At 30.4% G+C, this 10,801-nt stretch overlaps 1 protein-coding gene across 2 annotated transcripts in view; it reads left to right on the top strand.

Annotated features, from left to right (window-relative positions):
* The window catches only part of LOC106465954 (2-oxoglutarate dehydrogenase, mitochondrial-like), a 43,342-nt gene extending 34,754 nt beyond the window's left edge, over window positions 1–8,588 (top strand). For both annotated transcript variants that reach the window (XM_022393925.1, XM_022393924.1), the window contains exons 13-17: window positions 356–458; window positions 2,530–2,800; window positions 5,306–5,433; window positions 7,320–7,498; window positions 8,473–8,588. In XM_022393925.1, coding sequence (XP_022249633.1) covers window positions 356–458; window positions 2,530–2,800; window positions 5,306–5,433; window positions 7,320–7,498; window positions 8,473–8,574 — 783 coding nt within the window. In that variant the 3' untranslated portion in view covers window positions 8,575–8,588. The remainder of the gene's footprint in view (window positions 1–355; window positions 459–2,529; window positions 2,801–5,305; window positions 5,434–7,319; window positions 7,499–8,472) is intronic.
* Window positions 8,589–10,801: the final 2,213 nt, after the last annotated feature.

Raw genomic sequence — 10,801 nt, 5'->3', positions numbered from 1 at the left:
TTGAATATTATTTATGATTTTAACTATATACACAAGTGCCAAAATACAATAATTAATAACGTAATTAGTCTTGAAAACTATGGAACATTACTAGATAATAATTAAATATGTCATTTATTAAGGTCTCACATGAAGACAGTCATACAGTGTGACAATATGTAATTAGTAAAACCTTGAAACTGATTGTCATACTACTACTACTACATAATTAACATATAAAAAGTAAATTTCAGGATGGAAGTTATTGTTTGAAATTATTGTAATATTTCATTTGTCTCTCATTTACATAATCTGTTGGAAATAATTTTTTTAGAAACTAGTTTATTTGAGGTATAATTGACTTATCATTTTGTAGGAAGAGAAAGAAAGATATGAGAGCATCCTGCTAGAAGCCTATCATAATGCAGAAAAAGAAAGCAAAACCTACAACAAAGACTGGCTGGATTCCCCATGGAGTGGTAAAGTATTACTCTTTTTTTGTTTTGACTAAATTGGTTTTCTTTGCAGAGAATTAATGTTTATGTATTTTTTCACAGATTTTTTGCATGATGTAATTTGGAAATATCTAATTTGTGAAAAGTCCTACATAATGTCAAAATATCAATTCTAAAATATTCGTGTGTAAAAAATTTTTGAAACTGGGTTAGAATTACTACTTTAACTTAAAAATTTGATATGAAGGTGTGCACTCAACACTTGAAAGGTGTTCAGATGTCATAGTGTTCAGTTTTTCAACACGAAACTCGTAAACTTTCGACTCCTGATATTCTTCAGTATTTCTACAAGACATTAATGAATGCATGACTCTGGAAAACTCATTAATCAGATTTTCTACACAAAATTCATGAGTGCCTGACTCAATATCAAACTGGTGATAATGACATATTCTCAGTTCTGTTAAATAAATAATCATACCAATACAAAAAATAATGCTTTGTGGAAAGTGAACAGAAACTGTTTTTATCTTCTTTTATTTGTTTACAAACATTTGCATTTTTAAAACTTCAAATCAATTTTGTTAGTTGAACAGAATAGAAAGTAATTCTAACTCAGTTTCAAAAATGTTTTTACACACAAATATTTTAGAATTCATATTTTGACATTATGTAGGACTTGTTTAATGTAATTCACAAATGAAAATAAAAAATGTTTTAACTTTCCTTCCTGTGCAACTTTGAGGAGTACCTTTAAAAAACACATTTATTGATTTTTTTAGACTTTTTGTGTCTATCCCAAAGATTAGATTTATATTTGTTAAAAAACTATCATCTTTTCAAAATATAATGATTCACGTCATTTTCGCTCTCTGTCAGTGATTTTATACTGCACATCTTTGTTGCCACCATTGCTACATCATTGGTCTGAACAATTACTAATGAAACTCAGCTATGAAAGTAGCTAGAGCCAACTTTTAAATATGATTGGATAAAACAGATTATGAATAATTTTAATCAGTGTAGAGTATACAAAGTGATATGAGCAATAATTTGTTGTTTCTCGAGATGTTGGCTCCCCCAGAGCTTTCACTGGGGCGGACAGAAGATTATAATGCAAAATTTACAAATTGAAGAAGAAACCACACACACTTGGGGATTTTTATAATTTATGTGAATTTTTTTTTTACTTTCATGAAAAGTTTTTTTTTGGGGGGGGGGGCGAAAGGTGCTGGGGCCCAGGGCATCCTAATCGGGAGGGCATCCAATGCAAAGAGTTGAATCGAATAGTAGAACCTTTTCAGCCCTTCCCCAAGGTTTTAGGTACAAGGCCTCAGGCATCATAGAACCTCTGCACGCCACTGAATGGATGTGCATGTTTTTTTGTTTTTTTTTATTTATACAAGATGATAATATAATACTATAGATCTCAGTTCTTAGGACATGCTGATGCAGAGACTCTACTAAACAATTTTACTAGTTGTGTTAAAGGCTTTGTACAAGTAAGTGGATGGATCTGGTGAAAAATGGGAATGCTTCTACAGGTAATGTGATGAATCAAAAACTTATTTCAGAACATCTTAGTTCAGCTTCTACAATAAATTTGTCATTACCTTTAGTACTACATTCGGCTGATTAAGCTTGAAACCAGAAGCTTCTTTGTTATTTTGTAATACTGTTTCTGTTCTCTCTAAAGCATTGTGAATATGTTTATTAATATGATGTGTGGGTATTAGAACAGCATCTTTGTTTCATCATGATGCAGAAGTTAATTTTATTCATCATTATGATGATTAAGTTTTACTGAATATTATTTTGTTATCATTAATTGATGTCTCTCAAATGTTATATAAGCATGAATTTAATATTCATAAGTTCTCTCAGCAAATGCTCTTGAAACACTAGATAATTAGGCTGTCTCTTGAAAATATTATGAAAGACAGTAAATCAAGCATTTACTGTCCTTTGAAAGAAAATTAAAATTTTGTTAATGAGCTTCGATATGCTGTTTATTGTAACAATATCATCAGTATCATTCTTCTGTATTTTGTGAAAATTGCCTGAAGATATCTACTGAAGTTTTATTTTTGTTTAGGGTTCTTTGGTGATAGAAGCCCCATTAAATGTGACCCAACTGGAGTATCTGAGGATATCCTGAAACATATTGGGAATGTATTCAGTTCACCACCTCCAGGAAATTTCAAAATTCACCCAGGCATCAGACGTATACTCAAGAGTCGTATGGAGATGATGGAGTCTCGTACAGTTGACTGGGCACTAGCTGAAGCCATGGCATATGGCTCTCTGCTGAAGGAAGGTGTCCATGTGAGATTAAGTGGACAAGATGTGGAACGGGGTACTTTCAGGTAACAAAAGCTTGAGGAAACTAATGTTACTAGTAACAACCAACTCATAAGCATGTGTTCAAAAGGCTAAAGGCTTAATTAATAATACTTATTCTATGCTTTAATTCAGGAATACCTTTTTTTTTCAAGTGACTGTGAATCTATAATATGAACTAATGAAGAATTAATTGAACATATAGAACTACCTACTAGTGCTCAAAACTGGATTCTAAAAACTCTTAGAACATCATTGTTTTACCTTTTACGTAGGATTCACAAAGAAGGAAATCCAGGCCATCCAATTGTTTCAACCTGCAGCTTCCCCCAAAAAAAACTTGCACTGTTTAGATGAAAGTATGTTTCCCATTCTAGCATCTCTACCAAGTTGCGATAAAGATACGAGCTATACCGTAACTGTATCTCAAGCTTTTTTTCTCTCACAGCCTACAGAAACTACATTTTTTCGATGGTTGTCATCCCTTTACACTTCACTTCTTCAGAGCATCTTGCTGTGAAATTCTTTCTTGATCTTCGAGATACGAAAGATTCCACCACACACTGAAACATACACTCCTCCATCTAGCTAAACTATTCTTCATTCTAACTTCATTCTTTTTAAGTGACAACTTGTTTAGTCCTGTTGCCATGGGTATCCTTTACTGCACACGACACAAGGCTTTAGTGTCTTACATTCAAATTTTTATTAAACTACTTTTTGTTCATATTATAGTAATTAATACAGCATAAAATTTTAGCTAATAATTCATACTTTAATATTATATAAGTTTCAAGTTCTTAATCCTATAAGGCAATATTTAAAAAATTCTGAATTTCCCCTAGTGTGACACATGAGACATTTTCTCTAGGTATGTTCTCTTCTCTATTTTATCCATCACCCCCTGAATATGTGCGAAATGTAACATAAATTACTCACTATAAAATCGTTTTTGCCAAGACAAACCATACTTTTTATAATCTTCAATTTTGTGTGGTTACAGAGCCATCAAATAGAAAATCAGACCCTCCTGTCACATCCTCTCTTTAAGGATTTGTTAATAGTTCTCTATTACGTTTAATTATATATTACTTATAACCAATAGAAAGTCAAGATTTTCTATCATCAAATTACATATTGTATAATGTTTCTTTGGAACAGAATCTTCAATTTCATTCAGAGTGCAAATATTTTCCCACAGGAAAACACAAGCACTAGCTTGAATGAATTTATAACACTTCTTGTCGCATAGTTAGAAATCCAGAAAACATTATTTGGTGTGTTAATACCATTAGTATAAAAAAAAAAGTAGGCTTAACTGTTATCGACAATCATGAGCAAGAAAAAAGAAGATTGAGTAAGTACTTTATTTCCTGTTTTTCATATTAATTCTTTATTTATTATTATAAAAGTAACTAATATCTAAAAATAGAAATCTTTTAAAGTTATTTAAGACTAGATTAGATAAAATAAGTAATAATAATAATATAATTAAAATGGTTCACAATGCACACACACGAGCAGCTCGTAGTAGCTCATGGGTAATGTAATTCGATAGCTTAACGTGACCTGCACATTTTCGAGTGATTTACAACTTATAATGGTGCAGATAGTAGTTAGACACTGTTCAAAGGGCAATAAGACAATAAAATTTAATATATATACATGCATACATAAAGATGAATTTTGTAACTGTGATTGAGTATTTTTGTTTCAGAGTAAACTTGTTTTGTTAATGTTAAGTTTGGGTTTATTTACAAACCAAAATTAGGCCATGCATATCTTAAGTTTAACAAAATGTTATTTTTCAAATTAAGGTTACTATAAAATGGAAAATTCTTAAGCAGTAGTTAACAGTGAATGGTTTACTGTTAAACTAATGATGGCAATTCTTACTTGTAACCAATATAGGCCATTACATTTTTAATCCCTATTATTGTCATCAAACCTGTTTTTAATTTCAAATATGTTACTAACAAAGCATTACTCTTCATAAAAGAAGCTCTGTCTGGGGTGCAGACATATGATTCTAGTTCAGAAAGAAAATACATGGTATTCAATGTCTAAGTATGTACAAGTTTTTAAAAACTTCAGTTTTAATAATTATTTTTGTTTAAATTAACACTGACAAGCCTTCAAGTACTTATCCACATAGTATGAATACAAAATTCTTAATGTGTAATAAAAAAAAAAAAAGAACAAACGTTGGCAAACCTAGAAATGGTTACATTAACTTAAAAGGTTTTGAATTAATGAATGTTGAAATAATTGGATATTTTTATTTAAGAAATAGAAATAACTACGTGTACACTATTTCAACTTTCCAAAAAAAATGTTTTTGTGTAAAAGAAATAAAGAGTGATTTATCTTCAAATATTTCTAATTTTAAACCTATTCTTTCAAATAACTAACATTTTATGCAAAAAGTATATATTGACAGACCTTCAACTGAGTGTGCACTATTATATCAAACTGGATTGATAGATATTTGTGGAGGTAGTTGTACAATCTGCTGTAAAATATTTTTTTAGTCATCGTCACCACGTACTTCACCACCAGACTATCGATAAAACAACATACCGGCCTTTGTGTCAGCTGTGGCCTGATCAAGCCCCTTACACTGTGTCTAACAGTTCCTTGTCAGAATATGGCGTTTTAGGTGAGAGTTATTATAAAAATTTAATATGTATAATCTTAATGTACAAGTTTTGAATGTTTCATTACCAAACAATCGACAAAATAGTGCACCATCCTTCATGTCAGCTGTAGCGTTTACTCTGTATTGTAAATCATTTTGCACTTTGCACCAGACTTTATGAATGTGAATTTTCTAGCCAAACCAGTAATGAAAGTATCAGTCATACAAGTACAGATAAATATTAAAATGATATTCCCATTTGAATGTAAAAGGTTAGGACCTTTCACATACATGTAGATGTCATAAAGATGTGAATTAGCTATCAGTAGTGCAGGAAAATGCATGCCTTAAAAGAATGTATCTTGAAATGTACTATCAGCATATATTATAGAAAACAATTGAGTAATATTGAATCAAGTTTTGTTTAGATTAATTACTGTACTGTATATAATATTAATTATTAGAAGGAAGAAAGCAGAATAGTAGTCTTAATAAAATTAATGATAATTCTAGTCCTTGTGATATTATGAGTGCTGTAGACTATGATCTCTCAATGCTCGGCCACATTTTATATTTTCGGTGTCATGCTCAGTGACTATCTAGGATGTAAAATTTCGAGAGGCACTAAGTACTTGGGTTAGTATAGGGTGTCGTCTTAATTTCTGCCAAGGGACCCAGCTAAGTTGTTTCTGCTCCTGGTCTATGGAAATTAGAATTTATAAAATTAATGACACTTATCAGAAAATATTCTATAACTTCAAAATATGCAAAGTTCTTCTTCTTACATTTTAAGGATGTCATTTTAACAAATTAACTACAATATACACAAATAGATCCAAGTGACAAACACAGATCCTTGAAATCCTGGAAAGTTTTGGAAAATGATCTCTTCCAAATTTCAATCCTGGAAATCATGTAAAACAGTTGTTTTGAAAAAATCCTAATGTTTAAATTTCAGGAGAAAAAAAGCTCGTGAAATAATTTGTTTATTAAAAAAAACTAAAGAAAACCCAAAGTTTAGTTATCAGAATTAGGTTTATATATATTGTCTACTGTGAACGTCTTGCTTCTAGAGACTGTTGCAGTATCTGTTGGCAGACATGTTTGATGAACAATAATGTCAGGAAAAGTTTAATTCTGTGTGGCAGGATTCAAGTGTTCTGAATATTGTAGTAAGAATCTTGGAAGAAAAATAAATACTGAAAAGTCTTGGAATTCTCTTTTGTAAAGCCTGTATGATCCCTACCACTCAGTTTCTTGTGTTCAGTGATTAGCTGAGGTTTGGTATAGCCTGGTGGTTATGGGGCTATACTCACATTCCACGGATCATTGGTTTGAATCCCTGTCGCTGAACATTCTTGCCCTTTCAACCATGTGACAGTCAATCCTACTATTTGTTAGTAAAAGAGTAACCCAAGAGTTAGTGGTGGGTGGTTTTTACAAGCTGCCTTCCCTCTTAATCTTAATGCTAAATTAGGGACAGCTAGTGTTGATAGCCCACAAATAGCTTTGCACAAAATTAAAAACAAATTGAACCAGTCATGGATTAGTTATGTATGATTTAAAATCTTTTGAATTAGCATTGAGATTAAAACACTCTGAATGAAGAAAACTTTTAATCATGTGTTTAAAACCATAACTGAGCATAAATCAGCTAGTCAGCTTTAAATTTAAAAACAGTTAAAACTTGCAAAAATATATATAAGTTTTCCCAATACATTGTAAGCTTATTAACGTAGGCATAGTTATCAATTAATATCTTGAAATGATTTAGATTTGACATCACAGTAATTACTTTTTATATGTAATCAATCTAAAAGAAGTCAAAGACACACTTCATAAGTAAAAAAACAAATATGCATATGATAATGTTCTGTTGGCAATATAATATTTTTTTCTTGTTACAGGGTTTGAACTTGGTTTTTCCATGACAAACCCTAATGCCCTTGTGTGCTGGGAGGCTCAGTTTGGAGACTTCTTTAACACTGCACAGTGTATAATTGACCAGTTTCTCAGCAGTGGTCAGGCTAAGTGGGTGCGACAGAGTGGTTTAGTTCTTATGCTACCACATGGCATGGAAGGAATGGTAAGTTTGTTTTTTTCCATGAACAAAACAATTACTGATATAACATAGTTAAAAATTATAGATTTTTCATTTGTGGTAATATTCATAGAATAATTAACCCTCTCACTACAGGCATCTTTTTTTGGGCATGTCATGGTGTTTTAATGAGTTACATTCAAATTTTGAACCACTTTCTTATCATGGTATACTAATAAATACAGCATACAAATGTTGCTAGTAATCCAAGTTTTAATATTATACAAGTTTTTAGATCTTAATTTTGTAAGACAATATTTTTTAAAAATCGCAAATTTCCCTTAGTATGTGAATTGTGACATTTACTCCCTATGTATCTCTGAAAGTATCAGTCATACAAGTCTGATATGTGATGGTACTTTTCTTTCTCTTCAGGATCACACACCTATTGACATTTCTATTATTATTTTAAATCTAAACTCCAGTACTTAGGTTTATTACTTTTTCAATCCTTTCTGTCCCAGCAGTTGTTGATATTACTCGTTGGGAATTTACAATAAAAACTTTTGGTATCTTGTATATTTTTATCTGTTGATAAACCTGCATCTTTATGTTTGATAAAATTCGGTATATCTTATCTGTTGATAAACCTGCATCTTTATGTTTAATAAAATTCAGTATATCTTATCTGTTGATAAACCTGCATCTTTATGTTTAATACCATTCAGTATAATTTATCTGTTGATAAACCTGCATCTTTATGTTTAATACCATTCAGTACAATTTATCTGTTGATAAACCTGCATCTTTATGCTTAATACCATTCAGTATATATTATCTGTTGATAAACCTGCATCTTTATGTTTAATACCATTCAGTATATCTTATCTGTTGATAAACCTGCATCTTTATGTTTAATACCATTCAGTATAAGTTATCTGTTGATAAACTTGCATCTTTATGTTCTTGGTGTTAATGATTTAACTAAATGAAGCCTTAATGGTTGGGAATAATTGTAGGGTCCAGAACATTCTAGTGGACGTCCTGAACGTTTTCTGCAGTTGTGCAGTGAGGATCCTGATGAATTTCCAGTAAGTATGGATTTATATTCTCTGCTGTAAGAACATCTTCAGTCTTTAGAATAACTTTGAGCTGGAAATCCAAGCAAAAAGATATAATTTATTGTGATAATTTATATATGATTATGTGACAATGTTTGAATGTATTTTTAATTTTATCAGTGTTTATTTATTATGTATGTTTGTCAAACACTTAGGTAAAGTGAGTTTGACAAATCAAACAGACTTGTGTACAAAATGAATTGCTACTACAAAAAAATCAGATTGTTGCTTTACATTGTCTAATTTAATGGGGAGTATAATTTCACTAAAAACTACGTATTTAGTGAAGAAAACTTCCTCCTTGCAATACAAAAGAAACATAGGTATTGTATTCTTGTACAGACTTGCAGGCATTAATGTGAAGTAGAATTTAATGTAACTTTTTTTAACTTAAAACCTTAACACAATGTAACATGGAACTCTTGCCAAATGTATCAGTCACATGCTTATCTATTTTAATGTACATCTTTGCAAATAACTTTAAAACATTCTGAAACAAAGCATGCTAATAAAAATAGTGTATATGTTTTTCATTTTAATACTTTAAAAAATTCTTGTGGTACAAATATTCAAGGATTAACTTTTGTAAGAGCAACAAGAATAGACAAGAGCATAATATACTTTTTTTTTCAGCTTCGGATATTATAATAAGGATGACAAAATCTACTTTTGGAGTAGAACTGTGAATGCTAGTAAATTTTTTAAATCTACAGTCATATTATAAAATGCATTTGTAATTCTTGATTTACAAAGATTGAAAAATGACTGAAATTAAATTCTTTGAAAATACAGAAAACTTACTGGTTTACGGAAAGGCAAAATAATCTGTCTCCTCAAAACGTGAAAGTAGTTAGCTGGAGTACTACAATCAACAACAATCATGTTGATGTCCAACAGCTGGTGCATTGGATAATCCTGATCTATTTGCTGGAGAAAAAAAATAAAAATAGCCACTATTATTTATATTAACTATTCAAGTTATGTAGATACATTATTTTTAATTTTGAGCTTGAAAGACACAAATTAGTCGTGTCTGATCTGGTTTGATATTAACTTTTACAAACTATTTGATTTTCTTTGATCCCAGTAACTACTAGATATTATTTATTATTCACATAATATCTCTAGAACAATTTTAATTATTTCTGTATTTCAGTCAAAGAAAACAATCATAAGGCAATTCCTAGACTATGACTGAGCTTATTTGCTAGTACATGGAATGTCTTTTAAAACCAATATAGAACAAGCGATACCACTAATTACGGGTGTATAAGTATTATTAATACATTTATTTAAATCTAATTAAATTTAACTATTTATGTTTAGAGCTCAACAAACTCTCCAAACTGCTGTTAATTTATCTGCAATTTCTCAAATGTATTTTCATTTTAAATGTCACTTACACTTCTGATAACAAATGCTATGTGGTGGTCTTTCAACTGGCCACTTCTGAGATTGATAACTTTTACTCACTTTTTGAGATAAACTTTTATGAGGAAATGTAGACATAAAACACTTCAATAACACTGCATGATCATCCTTTTAGTCAAACTTTCTCACAAAGATATACTACCAAAAATCTTTGACATAAAAAGAAAACATTCATTATTATTTATTTTCCTAAAAAAGTTTCCATAAATATTTCTTTCTTTCTTGAACCCTGATTTATCTATTTTTGCCAGCTTAGAAAAGGCATTCACACCATAAAAATTGTTGTTGTAACAAATGGCTTATATAAATAGTGTTCCACCCACTAGGGTGTTTGTTGTATCACAGCCAGCCTGATGAGCTCTGGAATAAGCAAAATGCATCATCAGCAATGGATATGTCTGGAACATTATTTACTCTTCTAATTCTTAAAAATCCCTAAAAGACTAGATAAAGAGTGCAGTGTTAAAAAATATAATAGGCCTAACACTAATGTCTTGTGAAAAGTATAACTAATCAAATACCATTTTAACTGTACCTTTTCATTTTAATAAACTGTACCAGTGTATAGGAAAAAACTTAGAAGAGTGATATATAAGATATGAACAAAAAAATTGAAAGTAGTCTTCTAGGACAATGTTAGAAAACTGAAGAGCATGTTAAAGAATTTAGAAGTAGCAATATGCAGTTAAATATGTAGAAGATTGTGATATCTAAAATAGCCTTTGGTTGATATCCTTGGTGTTAAATATTATGCCTTCTGTAAGTATATTTACCATTTATTCACTGACATTCATCA

The sequence above is a fragment of the Limulus polyphemus genome, unplaced genomic scaffold, assembly GCF_000517525.1.
Source record: "Limulus polyphemus unplaced genomic scaffold, Limulus_polyphemus-2.1.2 Scaffold2102, whole genome shotgun sequence".
Taxonomy (NCBI): Eukaryota; Metazoa; Arthropoda; class Merostomata; order Xiphosura; family Limulidae; genus Limulus; species Limulus polyphemus.
This window is presented reverse-complemented; position numbering and strand designations above follow the sequence as displayed.